This window comes from Aulonocara sp. 'chitande type north' Nkhata Bay, linkage group LG12 (assembly GCF_057382095.1).
Source record: "Aulonocara sp. 'chitande type north' Nkhata Bay isolate Kocher_YH1m ecotype deep benthic linkage group LG12, A_spYH_male_GT1.1, whole genome shotgun sequence".
In the NCBI taxonomy this organism is placed as follows: domain Eukaryota; kingdom Metazoa; phylum Chordata; class Actinopteri; order Cichliformes; family Cichlidae; genus Aulonocara; species Aulonocara sp. 'chitande type north' Nkhata Bay.
In genome coordinates, this window is record NC_141355.1 from 22224645 (window position 1) to 22243148 (window position 18504).

Sequence of the window (18504 nt, forward strand, 5' to 3'; positions counted from 1 at the left end):
TACTGACACCGTAACTCTACTGTGAGTGGCGATGATTAGAGCTAGTGCTTACCAAAGAAATATTCCCTTAGAGAAAAATGCATAAATATTTCATCACAAACGTTAACTTAGTTCTTTTAGAGCTTTTAATCACATGAAATAATCTTCCCTAGTAGATTGAGATGCTTAAGTGGAAGTGTAAACATCTGTTTACAATGCTTAAATGTAAACAGATGTTTTCAATTTTTTATCATCCAAGGATGATTGTGTTATAAACCAAAAAAACTCCAGGGTGTTAAATTGACCTTATGTTAGAATTTTTTAAAAATTTGTTTCTTTGGTAGCTCCGATCAATATTTTACAGGCTTGTAAATTACCCAGAGTAATCACTGTACTCGAATGGAAGTAAAAATATTTGCTGTTTCAAAGGTCAAAAATATTCTTATTCTCAAACTTTTACCAGTCAGTTTATGAATATCAGGAAAATGTGGGCTATAATAATAAGAGCTTTTAATACCAGTTTTGGATACAAGAAACGTGGAGCTAAATCCAAAACGGAGTTTGCTTTGCGATCCAAATGCTCGTGTCTGATCAAACAAAAACACTTCCCTTTCAGTGTAAAACTGTGGCGCTAGCATTTTAGCATCAACACATTTGTACCTTGTACACAAGTGTGAGACTGATTAGTGAAAAGAAATAACACCATGGCCAAATGGATTGTCTGTGCTTTAACACTGAGTTTTTGAGTATTTGAAGAAGTTTCTTTTCTTTTCGGTACTCTCTGGTTTCTTTAGGTTTTGTTTGTCTGTAGTTGTATTTACTGATAGGTTATACTTGAGTCCTAGTTACTGTTTCCATGTGTGGAGATTTTTAGTGCTTTGTGTGTTTCCCTCTGTGTCTTCCTCCTGTGTCTTTCTGCTTAATTTACGTTACTCACGAGTCTGTGTTTCCTTATTTACTTCCTCTTTTAGTTTGAAGTTATTTGTTTCTTGCATTCCCCTTTATTTCCCATCTTGTCTCCTTGTAATGGATTGCAGTCACCTGTGTGATTACCCTCATCTGTGTCTCATTCCCCTGGATAGTTCCACTTCCCTGATTACCCTTGTGTATAAATCGTCCCGTCTTTCCTCTCAGTCTCGTCACAGAGTCTGTTTCCCCCTCCTCTGTGTTTTCCTGCATTACTCCAGCATTTCTGAGAATTTACCTTTGTTTGTTTGACTATTACATCAGCCAAACAAACAACTTGCTTTCTGTTCATCCCGTCATCCCTCCTGAGTGTCTGCATTTGTCTCTCACTCTACATATGAGATCATCCATATAAACATAAGAATTATAAAAGAACTGTTACAGACTCAGCAAAGAAAAAAAGTACAGTACCTAAGTAAGTCTGAATGAAGGTTATTATGGCTGTGCCGTGTGTCACGTTTTGCTCTCAGATTGATCAGTGTCCATTCTCCTGGAGAGGAGAGCAAAACTGTGCATGCTGGGTGGGGTGAGAATTAAAGAGCAACAAATCAAAGTGACACCACTTTCCCTCCAGGGGATTCAGATGAAGAGGGTTACGAATGGCTAAGCTTTTAATAACAGGTCCATGATGCTACAATGACACACGAGGATCAGATGACTCAAGAAATCTGCACTCCACTCAGTAAGATTTGTCATAAGGGAGCATATGGCGATACTCTGAGACACCAGCCAAGGCCTGGTCTTGTACCATCTTCATATCTAACTCCAAAAGAACACTTACTAAAAGAAAACCTTGAGCCCTTGTTGGGCTTTTTTTTACCATACTACATTTTATACCACCTGCAGGTTTAATCCAGTCAGAAAATTCAGAACCCAAAGTTCAGAACTCAATCTTCTCCTGCTCATCTTATTAAATGAACCAGACATTCTCTATTGTCCGCACTCAGAGAACGGGAACAGAGAATTATAGCTGGGAAGCTATGCCGCTGTAATGACCTAGTGTACCTCTGTGTTTTGAATTGAATTATTTCTCTTCCCTCCGGTCGACAGAAAAAAAAACAAGAATCATCATATCAATTGGGTAAATAAGACACCAGCCATCCAATCCAGAGGAAAAAGGTGCAGAGTCACCCTGGGGTCACCCACAGTCCTCTGATATTTCACTCCTTTTTTGCTTTCACTATCCTTTTCTCCAGCTCTAACCCTTGGCTATATTCCTTCAGTTTTATCACTCATCTTCACACCAAACATTCACAAACAGTCACAGACACATATGGTGCTTCCCACACACACAAAGCAATTTGACATGTTTACCATAAACAGACAAACACACATCTTTTAGCTAAAGTCTAAAAACTGCATGCTTACAATGACAATCTAAGATGCTGATGCTAATGCTGTATGATGTTTACAACATTGGCCATGTTAGTTTGGTATTAAAGCATGCTAGCACTGCTAACAAGAGTAAGTTGCATACTTAACTGAAGTTTACACCAAAATAAATTCCATCAGTATATATAGGCCTACTCTTAAATAAAAACTATAAACATCAGATTGCCACTAGAGAAAAAGTCAGTAATTACTGTCCTCATGTGAACATGAACTGCAAACTTCATTTACAAAACAGATGAAGATGCATTAAACTGCATTAAATTAAATTACACATGGCTAGTTTTGTAAAACTCAAACATGCAGGACGAATAAAATCTTTTTCTACTCAACAAAGTAAAACAAATCAATATTGTAAATGATAGGCTGCACATTGCAGAGGCTCTCATACATCTCACTGTATGAGATGCTGCAGAGTCTGAGGATATAAAGGCAGGAATCCGAGTACCTGGACATGAAACCGCACTAAGCTCCCTATCCCACCCCCTGTCCTTTCCTCTCTCCTCTCCCTCATCAGCAAGAAGGAGCTTAAAGGGAAAGAGCCTTTCCCTTTTCCACAACAAGCTGTCCAGCAATGACTATCACATTCCTCTCCGAGGGTATCACCTCATTCTTTCTCTCTCTCGCTCTTATTTGGGAATGATGAGGATCCATTTCAATAACCCCGATCTCTCAATTCCTGTTTCAGGCAGTTACGTAACGGCTACACTATCAGAATAACAATTGAGAGAAGAGATTAGCGCAATCGGCCAAGGAGGGTGATAGAGAGAAGATGGGGGGGGCTGAGAGGAAAATCTAAGGAAGCCCCTCTCAATATGACACATCACTTCATGTGCAGAGGGAGCATAAGCACACAGAGATGCTGCTGCTCGTAATTTTGGAGGTTTACACACACCTCTGTTGGAGACAAATGCTTTTCTGAAAGCACTGCAGTCCTACGTGTCAGCTCAGCTTCATTTACAATCATCAGCCAGGCAACACACCAATAAATGGTCTCTGCCTCCCAGGCTTATGGTGATTATCAAAAACATGCATCAAGCTTTTGTTTCTTACAGCAGGTGCAGATGATTGTGTCATCCTTTTTTTTTTTACCCAAATGAAAGAATGAATCACGGCAGTGAGGTTGAAGCTGGCAACACGGTGAGAAATCTTGATCCCTATCAACAATTTAAAAATATCCACGGGCTTTGGAGTTTGAGGGAAGCCGAACTCCTGCAGGGATGAGTGCCTGCTGGATGCTTGATGCTATTTTACTCGTGTTCACTCAATTATTTTTTTCTATTTTAACAAAGAATGGATGCCATCTTTTTTGTGTAGGGGAGCTTTCATCTCTAATGAACCTGAAAGAGTGTGCTTGGGTATTTGCTTTAAGAGTCACTTAGTCTCTGCTAGGTCATAAATAAATTTCATCATGTTAAAGGGGGAGAAAGGGGGAAGCAGAAGGCATTACTTGGTGAATTGGCATCACGTGCCCCATTCCTGCTTTAATTAAAGGAAAGTAGGTTGCGGCTCCTGGCCACCCTGCCCCAGCAGTACTTGCTGTATAGCTGAGAGCTGGACTCAGTCAGGCTCATTCCAAGGCTCCATCAACATGACTGAGTGCCTCAGACTCGGCCTGCTGAGTCATCTGTCTGAGGGGTTCCACAGGGCCACCCGGGCCGCAGACCCGCACACACACACACACACACACACACACACACACACACACACACACGTATTATACTGGATTAACACACATACAGACATGCCTGAAATTTGAGTTTCATGGTCTAATACAATGATACCATAAAGCAGTTCCCTGTCGCGACCGGTTGGGTATGACAGGAGGAAGAAAGGACATAAGACTCGCTATTGAAGAGAGCCAGAGATTAATAAAAACTAATGATTAAATGCAGATTATAGGTATGTAAACACATGGTGAGTGAAAAAGGTGAGTGAAGAAGACACACTCAGTGCATTATGGGAATCCTCCAGCCTTTTACACTTATTGCAGTGTTATTATTGCAACTAAGGAAGGATTAAGGGTCACCTGATCCAGCCGTAACTTTCAGCTTTGCCAAAAAGGAAGGTTTTAAACCTAATCTTGAAGTATTTAGACTCCAAACTGGGAGCTGGTTCCACAGAAGAGGGGCTTTAAGGCTGAAGGCTCTCCCTCCCATTCTGTTTTGGAATAAAACCAGCAGAGAAGAGCTCTATTGGGGTAGTACTAGGAGGTCTTTAAGGTAAGAATGGGCCTGATTATTCAAGATCTTATATCTGAGGAGTAGGATTTTAAATTAGTTTCTGGATTTAAAATATTGGAGTATTTTTTAAACTGCTCATCTCCTTAGCCTTCTCAAACACTGGGCTAAAATGGCTTGTTGATTAGAGAGGTCAGAGGAGGATGGCCATACTAATTGCAGGTGGAAGAAAAGTGACAGAATTACATCTACAGGAAAACACAACAAAAGTTTACAAAGTGCCTTGCAGAAATTAGTCAATAAATAACAGTTTTTGTGCTATCCTTAGTGTTTAACTCTTGTCTTTGCCTTGAGGTGGTAACCAGAGACTTCAGGTGGTTATTAAACACCAACTCTGGTTGTCCAACACTTTGACTGTCAGGTAGGAAAAAAGATACACAAAGTTTAAGATTTTAAAGTGGACCATTTGGGATACGTTCACCAATAGGTGTACCAGGCTATGACAGTCACACAATCAGGTTCTTTTACTCTGACTTTGATTTTCTAGCTTCAAACATCTGACATCAAAGCAATAAGTCGTCTGCTTCAGAATAAGTACATTTCGGTTTATCACAATAACTTCACTTTGATCACAGCAGCTGTGGTAAAGGCACACAGGGATGATCAGCAAACAGGTGCTAGACCTGGTACTGATGGGCTTAGTTGCTTCTGCAGCACCTCTGCCTCTGCACGTCTGCCACACATAAACCCCATCAAGGGCGCTGCTTTCTCTTCAGGTGGGGAGGGTAAGGGATTTTGGAGGGCAGACAGAGACAGGGCTGGAATGCTGATCTACTGCTGCCTTTTCTGTTTTACACAAAAATTGTAGCATGAACATGGGGCACCGAGGTAGCACTTTCAACACTGCAATACTCCCAGGCAGCCATATCAGCTGCACAAGTGCTGCATTTTGAAGAACTCTACGCTGCAGAATTTTAGTCCTAGGACGGCTGATGAGCTGCTACAATAGAAAGTGTTTTTTCTTGTTTTATGTCAGAAATAAATACAACTTGGGGTTTTGAACTGTTGGTTTAAACAAAGACATCTGATAGCCAGCGCATACGCTTGGCACCTTACTTGATCTATAAATGTCCAGTTAAGCAAATGATAGCTTAGATATTTCTCTAATTTATAGAGATTTACAATCAGTGATGTGATAAACAGTTACTCCCAGTAAATGTTGATTCAGACATTAAGAAGCTGACTTCTGTTGTAATTTTTCTTTCCGTTCCTGGTATGCAAAGGTAAATTTTGAAGTTTTGATTTGACTTCTATGACAATAAACTAAATAAGTGAAGTGACTCATAATAACTAACAGTGCTTAAAGGCAACGAGGAACAAGGAAAATGGATTTCAATGCACAGGGTTACAGCTCTAAAAATCATCCTGAATGGATCCAGTGGGTACATTAACCATTTGAGAATTAATAAGTGATCCCATAACGTCGAAAATTACTAAGTAAATCAACAAATTATCAGAAAAAGTCCAACTTCAATTCGCTTAGTTGATCTTTTTGTTAGGAAACTACAATTACAGTAGATGTTACATTTTTAATCTTCTCATAAATGCAAGAATACTTTATGATAATTAATATCAAAAGTGCAATATCAAAACTGATTCAATCTTTGAGCACTTAAGACTGTTTTTGATCAAGATGCTGTTAAAGCAGAGATACTAAAATGAAAAGATAAAAACAAAAATTGCATTTACAGGAAAAAGCTTTTACTCATCTGCTACTACAATTAAGCTGAAAATATATTTTCCATGCAAGGGAAAATAAGGCTAATAACTATAAATGAATAAATAAAAGGACGTTTTATCTTTAATACCCATTTAGATATACACTAAATTTCCAATGTTTTTTTTTCAGTGAACTTGGAGCAGTCCTTAAACTCTAGAAATGTAAACAGCCCACACTAAATGCACTGTCTGGTGTCCAAGCAATGCAACAAACCACTATTTCATACTTCAGGGCCACTGTCACCAGTTCAGCCACTTCACATTAAAGCAGGTATAAATGTAGATACAAACGCACACATTGAATGAGGTGAAAAGAGGTGCTGACTGGGACAATGGGGCTTTGTTCACATCCTGACAATGCTCATTTTTCAAGAGGAGCAAACTCATCAATAAAAGTAATTTGAGGACAACATTATAAACTGCTCAGCAACTGACCAGTTCTGCATAATGCCACTACACTGAGAAGCCAGTTAAAAATGCACTTTCACCCTATAATGACGAGGACAGATCATTGTGTCCTCACTGGGACACGGTGGGAACAATCATTAAGGTCAACGTACGTCAAACCACCCAAAACATCTAAAAATTGAACCAACACGGAAGATAAATATAACAGTTATGTTTTTAAAGACAAATAAATAAATGTTGCTAAAAACTGATGCAATTATACTCAGTAGACTCAAAATGTACCCAAAGAGCAGTGAACATTGCCTCCCTTTCAGAGCTTTGTACTCCGTCTATTAAAGTAAAAATACCCAAAGAACAATAAATGATCCTTTACACCATAAACTGAATCACTCCTTAATCAAAGAAGCTAAGAGTGAGTTTTCATACAAACAAATGTTTGATTAAATTGCCCCCAAACTCTTGCTTAAAGGCAGCCGGAAAAATATGATGATCATTCATGAGTGTTAAATGTTCAGAAATAAAAAATGCAGTCCTGCCACAAAGAGTTGACCTTCTGTACAAAGCAAGGATAGAAGCACTCCTGAGCCACCAAAAAAAAGAACAGGTGTTGGCTGGTTTCTTTGTTAGCTACAAAGTGGGATAAGGAATAACACTCACTGTATTACAGAGTGCAGAAACTGAAGAGGTAGCTACACGCATCAGAAAGGAAACAAAGGAAGATGAAGGGAGAAGAGAATTTCCCCAGTGTTAACATCTGTTCCAGAAACCAGGAATGCTATAAGCCGGTGTTTAAAAAAGGAAGAGAGATTGAGAGGGGAGGTGGAAAGGAGTGAGGAAGCTTATTTGAAAGACTTAAGCTGCATGGTTACGTAAGTGATATGGGATCCTCTGAAACTACACTCTTTCAGTCAAAGTTATTCTGCATTAGCACCGTCAGACATCTCGTCCATGTTTCGTCCAACGGTTAGAGCTGCAGGCTCTCTCTTCTTAAACCTCATCCTTCCAGACATGCATACGCTGCACTCACTCACACACATACACATACTAAACATGCACAAAGGCATCTGTGCACTGGCATTCACCCTCTGGTTGTAATGTCCGTGTGTAGCTATTAAGTACAAAGGCTGTGTAAATATACACATGCCCTGTGCTGTATCGGGTCTTGATGAGTTAAACAGGTGAAGAATGTGATGAAACTTTAACTCCAGAGTCATTCCTTTGCATCAGTCACTGCAGGCTACGCGGTGCCGTGTGTGTCTGTGCAACGAGTCTGACTCTCCAACAAAAACAGTTAAATAGCGAGCCCCTGCTGACAGAAAACCACCCAGGTGTATCTGAGTCATACCACCTTCCATTCACCTAAAGCTCTCTCTGTTTTCCTCTGTGTCTTTTTCTCAAATACACCTAATAACCTTGTCACCCTACCTGTATAGAACACACAAAAAAAAGAAAGAAAAATCGGATCCGTATATCAGCCTTACAGTCCTGTCTTCCTTCTGTGGGAGAGTGGAAGCTGTACTGTGTTCCTGTCTCTACTGCATCAGCATCAGATTGGTTTACAGCCAGCCTGGCACAGAGCTGGCTCACAGGGCGGCTGGACTCGGTTACCGAGGACCAATTTGCCATCAATACACAATCTGCGGATGACTCATTTGCATTAATGAGTTTGAGCAAAAGGCGACAAGCAACCAGAGGCATAAAGTAGACTGGATGATATTTCTCTGCAGTCGGTGACTGGCGGAGCAAAGATTTATTGTTTACAACGAACCTTGCCAGCTCTGCCTGGTACTTCTCAGTCAGAAGCCTGCAGGTACTGCTCTGCAGTAATTACAGTGCCACACAGAGAAAATAATGGACAGAAAACAAGAACATGCTTTTGGAAAAACAGGCAGGTTATGGTCCTCATGGAAGATCAGCACTTTAGTCAGATTTTTGCTCACTAATACCTTACTGCAGTGTAAAAAAAACGAAAGAAAAAAGAAGAGACGGAGCACAAGACAGAAATGTGAAGAGGGACTGTCACACAGTGAGAGATAGAGTACTACTCTGCCTTATCAGACGGCTCAGACAGGACAGTCAATAAAGCAGGTATAAAGCAGTCCAGAGGAGTAGGAAAGCATGCAGTGTGTTATAACGTTTCCCCGTGTCTGTATGCACAGGACATACATGTGTGCAGGGAGACTGTGTACACACAGTAGAAACACGCTCATCACCAGGTTTCCATGTGTGCCCCAGCACCCCTGACCATAGCATGACAGAAGAACAAGAAGAAGTGAGGGGGGCGTCTCAACCTTCCTGCCCCCTTCTCCAGGCTACACCTCCCCTCCTCACGCCAACCCCATCGCCCCACCCCACCCCTGACTACCCCACCTGTGAATATCCCAGTACCTTGCGCTTTTTATCCCGTGACCGACTCCTCTTTTTGGCCCTCTCCTCCTCCTTCTCTTTGCGCTCCTGCTCTGCTAGAGCTTCTAAATCCTTGTTCTTACGAAGATGTTTGGCCGCTTGTGCCATGGCGTTGGTAGTCGGGGTCTCGGTGGCGTTGGCGTGTCCAGATCTTACAGCAGTGGTTTGCGGGTCGACGGCACTGGCACTTTACCTGGCGTGGGCCAACACTAGCGCTGCCGCTGTGTGCTCCTCTATGGCCCTGCAAAGTGTGCGAGCGTGCTCACCCTCTGCCTCCTCCTCCTCTTCAGCAGTGCAGTCACACACACACAAACACACCGGCAGTCCTCATCCGTCTGCTGTGGGATGCTACTGCAGCGCAGCTCTCTTTCGCTCTCCCTCCCTCTCTCTCTCTCCCTCCTGCTTTGATGCTTGCACTCTCCTGCTCTCTCACTTCTTCCGTTCAATTCCTCTGCTCTCCTCCTTTCTGGTCTCCATTCGTTTCTGTGGAGAAGAAAAGGATAACAGCAAACAAACAGCTTTTCCTTCTTTTTCAGTTGTTTTCCTTCCCTACATCTCTCTTCTGTTCACTGCTTTAATGCATTGTGAAACTGCTTCGACCCACCCACCCTGACACACACACACACACACACTAACATGTGCGCGTCAACAAAGATTAAAAAGGGATGAACTGACAGTCAGTTAAGAAATAGCTTGAGCTGCTTTAAATCAAAGTCAGCTCTTCCTCCTCACATTGCATTGATTTCGTTTCCTTTTCCAGCATTTAATTTCTCAGTATCTCCTGGTCCTGCTGCGTATCCATCTGTGTAGGATCACCAGGTTGCACAGCGAACCCGTCGTCCCCACAGCCAATCACACCATCACTCATAAACATACACACAGTCCACGAAACCAGAGAAAAGAAAAAACAAAAAAACTAAAACATGCATGAGGGAAAAGCTGCCTCTTACTTGTTTACCTCTCTCTCCCTTTCTCTCTCTCCCTCTCTCTCTCTCTCTCTCTCTCTCTGCTCCCTCCTCCCTCTCCACTGTTCAGGCGCTGCAGCAGACAGAATTGGTACCCAAGCAAGGATGTTGGTGCAGTATGCTTTTGTATGTAAGAATGATGCTGGGAGCATTAAATGTCTAAATTCCCCATCATTGCTTGACTGGCTATTGTGAGTTCCTGATTCCCTCTCCTTGAATCTCCTCTCACAGTTTTGCATACAATAAAAGACAAAGGGCACTATATTTACTGTAGTAAAAACAGCTTCTCATGTACACTGTGAGAGCGAGCATGGAGCTGGCACCTGTTTACTGATATTGCTCTCTCCCTCTTCCTCTCTTGGTTTCTCCTCTCCCTCTCTCTCTCTCTCCCCCTCATCTTTCCTCCACCCCACAAAACTGCTGACGCAGGCAGAAACGATCATTTAACATCTCTCTTTGCCCAGCTTGCTATACATCACACATACAGTTCACACTGATATTGTAGACACACAAACACAGCACACACATGCCACCACATGTGCTTCAGTGCCCCCCCCCACACACACACACACACACACACACAGGAGAGGGACAGCTGGTGAATGGTGTTTTTTTTGTTTTTTTGCAGCCAGCTCTTAATTTTTGGCTTATTTTATTATCCGTCATTAGTTATTTCAAAACAAGTCATTACAAAACACATAAAACAGCCAAGATATCATTGCACACTTCTTTAATCATATTTCCTATTTTTACATTTCTTATCAGCTTCTTATTTAAGGAGTGACTTGTATACACTGATTATCTTTGAAAATAACACCAATTTGTGAGGCATTTTGGCTGCCCCCAGTCCACATCTCTGCACTTGCTAAGATTTATCCATAACTATGTTTTTCTCTGCTCTCCAGCCATGGCTTTCCCTGATCTGATAGCAGCTTGCTCTCTCTCCACACTGCAGCATGCTAATGAATAGGAGTGGTGATATTCTCCTCTGTCTGCAATGCTACTAAACAAATCACTTGCTCGTGTGCCCTAGCTATGAAACAAACACAAACACAGACAGGCTGACAGCTTTGTGACAAGAGATCCATCACAATACTGAACCCCTGGGGAATGTGTCTGAATGAGTCACCAGCAGGACTGACTGCCCTGATAATAAGGAGGGGTTTTTTTTTGCTTGGGCAGCCAGACTGGTATTGTAAACCACTTGTCAAGTGAATGGATGGGCAGTTTTACATTGGACTTCAACACACCTACTGTGACCAGTTATAGTTGTATTACCATTCAATGCAGTGCCTAGTCAAAACCTGTGTACAAGAGGGCATCCCATACCCATGAAATATGGAAAATCTTCCTGATTAACAAACAGTGTTTCATATTAGACAAAAGGTTCTGACAGAGTGCAGTTTCACAGGACACATGTAACTGCTTTATGCTTAAATCAGTAGAAACCGACAGCAAACAGATCAATCTAAATAAACACGGCCTGCTTTAGAAAGTAATATAGGTACTTATGGTTATAAGATAATCAACCAATCACGGCAGGTTTATGATCTGAGGTTGCTTCAGCTAGTCAAAGGTACAGCAACGTTATGTGCCAAAAAATGGGGTCACCTGACTACCTGACTAATCAGAATGATCACGTTTTGTTCCCTGATTGCATGGGCATGTTCAAAGATGATGATGTCAGAATTCACTTGACTCAAATTGTGAAAGAGCGGTGCAGGGAGTGTAAGACATCGTTTATCAACAGTCTCCAGACCTTAAACCCACTGAGAGTCTTTGGAAGAGTTCACGCAGTGGTCCAACTCTACATCATCAACACAAGATCTTGGTGACAAATTAATGCAACTCTGGATGGAAATAAATGCAGTGACATAGAATAAGCTCACTGAAACAATGCCAAAGTGAATGCTTGCTGTCATCAAAGCTAAAGGCGACCCAGTGAAATATGAGAGTGTGAGACTTTTTTTTTTGGCTGGGAATTGCATTTTTCAACACAAATGATTTTGTGGTTTCAGCTGTATACAAACACACTTTCGAGTTGACAAATATGATGAATATGGGTATAAGGTGCAGACTTTAAGGATTCTATGAAAAATATTACAATAATCACTAATTAATCGTAACCATTTATCCACATTTTCCTATTTTTGGATAATTGCACAATTCTTTCGAAAGCTGTTTCATGGCCAAATGGGAGCCGTTTCTTAAATATTTCTTCATAAATTTAGAAAGGTCTGTAGTTGTTTCAAAGTGTGGCATTTCCATTTGGAAGCTGTTGAACCCACAAATATGCAGCAAAAGAGCTCAAACAGGAGATTTCTTGGCCACACAAACACAAAGAAAACTGTCAGATAGGTGGGGCATTATGAGGGGCTGCATCAACAGTTCTGTACATTTTGGCGGAAGATTGAAGGAACCTCTTCACAACATCTATCCAAACGGTTGAACCTGTACTGGAATGTTAGGTAGAGAAAAATAAAGAAAAGGCTTGGATCTCTTTATTATTTGAACTACTAATACTACATCACCTTTAGGAGGCAGTGTGATGTATGGGTATGTATTGTTTCCAATGGCGCTGGGTCACTGGTGTTTATTGATTATGTGACACAAGACAAAAGCAGTCAGATGGATTGTGAAATGTACATTCCTCGGATTCAGCCATATGCAGTAAAGTAATTGCATGGCACCTCACAGTGCAGATGGACAACGGCCTGAAGCATACTGCGACAGCACGCTGTGAGTTTTAAAGGTAAAGAAGTGAATTATTAACAATGCTCGGGGTCTATTAGCTGGTATGACCCTACTTGTTTCACTTTGTGCATCAAAAACTCAATACAGAAACACCAAAAAAAACAAATAACTGAAGACAGGCAGGATTCTTAAGGGTTAAATCTACAACTTTAAATAAACACTGTTATATAGTGTCCAGTTAGATTTAAAAAAAAAATAGGGAACTGTGTAGAAAAATTTACTATAATTCCTGATTAGTTATGCAGTATTTGTCATGGTCCTCGAGTCCTCCTATGCATCTCCGCCATTTCTCTCTTTACCCTTTGTTTTCCTTGTCTCTCTCTCTGTATTTGTGATTTCTGCTCTGTGTGTAGGTGCGTTGACCTACTTTACAGGGGTGGGATCCTCTTCTGGACGCGCCTGTGCATCCCTATGATGCAGTGCTTCCGGCTCCAAAGGACCTGCCCCGGAAGAGCCTGGGACCCCAAACTTGGATTGACCATGGAGAATAACCGATGCAGCTCTGTTGTACCGATCTCTCCTTGCTAGAATGCCTGAGATGCAGGTGAGTGCCCCTAGTGACCCATTTAATTAACATGCATCTTTGTCGGCCAAAAAAGAGCCCCCGGCAGTGACAGTATGGATACTGGTGGGCAAAACTGAAAATAATTCATCCCTACTTGATTTGCTTGTCTTTGCTAAGCTCTCCTTCCAGTCTCTTTCACGCCCCCTGCAGGCTCTTATTAACTCCATGCTTGAGCAAAGCTTCCAGGATGGGGCTCTGGCTGCAGAACTCAGCCTCCCCCTTAAGCATTACCTGAACCTCTTCATGTTTCCTCCCTTGATGGCACCTGTCGCCCAGATATCAGTCATCGCATACTCCCTGTAAATCATCTTGTCTGGTAACCATAACGAACACATTCAGCTATACATTTCTGAAGCACCTAATAATCCACTCATCCTTGGACACCCATGGCTCAGCAAACATAACCCCCAAATTGACTGGGAAAATAATGCCATCATGGGATAGTGTCTGTCTTGTCACCAGTTTTGTTTCAAGTCTGCTTTTCCTTCTACAGCCCCGCCAGAAAACTACCCGAGCCGCCTGACCTTTCTGTGGTGCCTTTGCTTACCATATCTTGCAAAGGTATTCCGCAAAGACCATCTCTTCACCTCATCAGTTGTACAACTACGCCATAGATTTTTTTCCCAGGAACACCACTTCTAACAAGTAGGTTAGTCTTTTCAAACCTGAAGCTATCCATCACTAGCTCACTGGCATTATCCGTCCATCATCCTCTCTTCTTGGGGCAGGGCCTTCCTTTGAAGTAAAGGACAAAACTCTATGTACATTGATTTTTGAGGACTTGATGACATCACTGCTAAAAAATAAATGCCCTTTGCCATTTCTCAACTCTCCCTTTGTGTTATTACAGGGAGCTACTGTGTTCAACAAGTTGGATCTTCAGAATGTCTATCATCTGGTACGGATCCAAGAAGGCGATGAGTGGAAAATTCGGTCTAACACCCACTTAGGGCATTCCTGTATAGTTGGTTAACTTACCTGGCAGAGTGAGTCCCTGTTCCAGAACACCCAGCAGGATGAACCCTGGCAGCGGTCCTGCTAACTAGCTGCTCATTCCTTTGGCTGAAAAGTTGTTAGCTCTCCTGTTAGACTCTTTCAACCACTACCCACACCTGGATGTCTCTGGCCTCATGGCTCCCTGATCTTCATCATTGGCCTTCCACCAGCTGCAGGTAACACAGTCATTTTAAACACTGTAGAACGATTCTCTAAAGCAGCACACTTCATTACCCTTCCCAAGCTTCTGTTTGGAGACAGCCCAACTCATCACAGACCACATGTTTCGGCTTCATGGGATCCTGGTGATAGTTTCTGATCGGGGTCCATAGTTTACTTCTCACATGTGGAAGGAGTTCTGCTGTTCGCTCGGAGCCTGTCACTGTCATGGTCCTCCTGGACGAACCTGCAGATTGTCTGGCAATCAGCTGTCTGCCATTTAAGCTGGGGTCTGACCTTCAGCCTTTATCTGAGCGTTATCTAACTGCGGTAGTCTTCACCTCACCTCTCCATAAGTCTGTTTCAGTTTGGTCACTGAAGATTTCTGTGTTTCTTCCTGTGACTAGGACGGCCCAGCAGATTTCTGAGTATTTGTTGCTTGGTGGCGTTAGGACAGGGGTGGGCAATCTCAGTCCACGAGGGCCGGTGTCCCTGCAGGTTTTAGATCTCACCTTGGGTCAACACACCTGAATCACATGATTAGTTCGTTACCAGGCCTCTGGAGAACTTCAGGACATGTTGAGGAGCTAATTTAGCAATTTAAATCAGCTGTGTTGGTTCGAGGACACATCTAAAGGAACCTTTAGAAGGAACCTTTAGAACAGAATCTCCTAACGGTTAGGAGATTCTGTTCGGGAGACTCAGAGGATCGGGGAATGGGATTCATAGAACCTTCCTTCTACGGCAAGTCATATTTTATGATCTTTGCCACATAGCCATGGAATTTTGACATGCTCGAACCATTTTTCCTGAGTGTATATAGAAGGCAGGAAAAGGTGGTTAAAATAACTGAGGAACATGGGAATTTGACACCAAGCAACTGTTTCACAAAAACAATCAAACTTTAGTATACCAGCTGTAATGCCATGCTCTACAAACATGATGGACCACTTCCAAACGTGCACGAATGTAAGTCATATTTTTTCGTTAATATGCTCTGTATTAATATGCCTGAAGAGTGTAAAAACACAAGAATAAGGCTTTTTTTTGAAAAGGCATTTTTTGTGCTTCTGAGTGCACCCAGTGAATAAGGACTGCCCCCGGGGGTGGTCCTGCCTAAGACACAAAGGGACAGGTTGTGTGGACCTAGGGATAGAAAGAAACACACAGCTACTGCCCAAGCTCCCTTCAGTGTGACGGCCAGCACCCGCCAGCACATTACCCGCTCCACTGCTCCTCTAAAAACAGTGTACGGGACCCGGCAGAGGCACATACACACAAACTCACTACAGTGAAAAGAGACAGAAGAGAGAGCCTATTCAACACATGGAAGCATACTGTATATAACCTTGCTATGCAACGCAGGAAGTCAGTCAAGTATTTTGGACATGTGACATTTCTGAACTTAAAACTTGACCCCTAATTATTTGCTGGAAGCAGGTGAAACTATATGGCAGGTCAAAAGGTACAATTAAAAAGTGAGAAGACAGTCCTCAGACTGAGCTTTCTTCCCACTCATGCTTCAGAGACACAGCGCTACACTAATTTCTACAGTCATGCTACAGGTGAAACTCTTGGGACAAAATTCTAATTTCCTGCTCTAATTTAGTCTCTCTCAACTGGGACAAGTCACAGAGCCGTTTTTCAAACAAAGGCTTCATCAGATCAAACATGGCAGCAATGACAGGGAAGCTAATAATGTTGTTTATTGCTTTGCATCAGTCATATTCAGGGTCATTGATAGCAACAGCAGCTCATGTACAGATACAGCTAACTGTGCTGCTGGTTTTCAATATGCTGCTCGTGTTGAATCCACCTCAACAGTTCTAATACGGAGAGTCTCCAGTGTGTTTGCTGGCAGCGGTCCACAGCCTACAGTGAGAAACAGTATTCTGCGAGCCTGTGCCATCCTCTGCACCATCGACTGTGGAGTTATTTTAGCAGCAGCGTTAGTCACTTTCAGCCAAAATAAGATGAGGAGATGAACCAAACAGCTGCTGTGCTTGTGCTAAAACAATATGGGTGAATACTGAGGACCATTTTGTGATTTCAAGCAGATCAAAGGATCATAATGCTGTCCTTTTAGCCATGTGAAACAGCTTACGGCTGGTAGTGAATTGAAAAGGCAACATATATAGAAGTTAAACAGCACCCTCTATTGATGAGTAAGTAGCACTGCAGTAGACAAAGATGTAAGACCCTGTTACAAACCTGCTGTGCATTTTTTTTTATCATGAGGGGGATTTAAAAACAACATACTTTAATATAATAATATTGAAAAGAATGAATTTGACTGAAATTTTAAAGAAACAACAGTGGAACCACTGCTGAGGCAGAGATATCAAGTATGGCAGAAATGGGAGTAATCCATAAAACTACACCACGGCTCATAGTGCCCCCCGTAGGAGACTTTTACAATAGTGTGAGGAAGCTCAACACTGCACTGCAGTACACAGACAAGTCAGAGCCACAACATGGGACTGCACGGGTCAGCACTGCACTGATGGGAGAAGACATCTTTCAGATATAATCACAAGACCAAATGAGCAGGTTGAATTCTATCTAAATGTAATAACAATGATAAAAAATGCTTTACAGTTTGAATAAAAGGAACACATTAAAGCAAAGCCAGTTTATTTATATAGCACCTTTCAAACACTTGCTTTACAAGATAAAATTAAAACCAAAAATAAATGAGGTAATAAAGGCAGAAATAATACGAGTAGTAGTAACAGCAACAACAATAAAAAGAACAAAAATAAAAATATTCTTATATTTCCCGGTACAGCTATCTGTTTAGTTTAAACCACTTGTGAATCAAGCTGTTTTTAGCTTCTTTTTTAAAAAAGTAGTTGAGTTGTTGTAGAGGTGGTTCCAGCTGTGGGCAGCATAGCAGCTAAATGCCTTATTACCCTGTTTAGTTTCAGATCTGTGCACTACTACATGACCTTAACGTCCTACTGGGTCTGTATCCATTAAACATCCCAAATATATTTTTAGAACTCAGGTCATGTAACGATGCATAAACCGTCACTAATACTTTAAATTCAGCTCAGCATTTTACTTGGAGCTGAGAACTGGAGTGATATTTTCTCTCTCCTCCTTGTTTTTGTTCTAGCTTTAAAGATAAGTACACGCCTTCCAGCATACAGACACATAAGCAACAGTCACACACTCATTCCAACATATACACTTCCATGCATGCAGATAGATCCAAACTAGAATATTGGTTAACATCACGCTGACAATTTCACTGAAGTAACACTTTCAACTGATTTCAAATGCATGAGCACACGTTGCTTTTGACTGGTAAATATTCTCTACAATATAAAACATTTTTCTTTTTTTGTCTGTTTGTGTGAATGTGAGTAATGAAAATGAAAGGAAGCCAAAGTGCATTCTTATGGGAGTCTTCTTCCTCTTAAGTATTCTCCTTTTTATCTCAATAACCTTTAAATAGCAACTTATTAACTTTTATTTCAGTTGCTCTTTTGACTAGTAATCATTTGGGTTTCAGTGGAGAGGCATTCATCAACGGGCACATCTCGATGTTTTTGTGAGTTTCAAATAACTGAAAACATGAAGAAAACCTTTCATCTGCCTCACTCGGTTATTAAATGTTTTCCTTTCTTTATTGAAGTTGCTTTGTTGTCATTTCCATCATATTCTCCTGAAATGCAGCACATAACGAAGAACACCTTGTCCCTCTAACTGTATGAGTAAAACAAAATTCAGGTATTGCTGTTTAAACACTGAAGTTCTGCGTGTCTTTATAAGCAAGTCTACATTTTCAAGTGAGGTGAGCAGGGTTACAACATACAATAAATCAAGTGATGTGCGACACCAGCACAGCCTAAGGTGTCAAAGAAAGACTGAAATGAATCAGAAAATTTGTTCATTGAACTGATATACACTCATGCTGTTAGGTACACCTTATCAACTGCTTGTAAGAGCAAAT

General features: G+C 41.6%; 1 protein-coding gene across 14 annotated transcripts in view; it reads right to left on the minus strand.

The window, feature by feature from the left end:
- ank1a (ankyrin 1, erythrocytic a) overlaps nt 1-10102 on the minus strand; it is an 87101-nt gene extending 76999 nt beyond the window's left edge. For 9 of the 14 annotated variants that reach the window (XM_086314363.1, XM_086314362.1, XM_086314359.1 and 6 more), the window contains exons 1-2: nt 9840-10101; nt 9090-9590 (exon numbers count right to left, since the gene is read on the minus strand). In XM_086314363.1, the coding sequence (XP_086170489.1) occupies nt 9090-9215 (126 nt within the window). In that variant the 5' untranslated portion in view covers nt 9216-9590; nt 9840-10101. Of the gene's footprint in view, nt 1-9089; nt 9712-9839 lie in introns of those variants that run through there. The other 5 variants (XM_086314361.1, XM_086314370.1, XM_086314356.1 and 2 more) reach the window with 3 other exon arrangements.
- Between the last annotated feature and the right edge of the window lie 8402 nt (nt 10103-18504).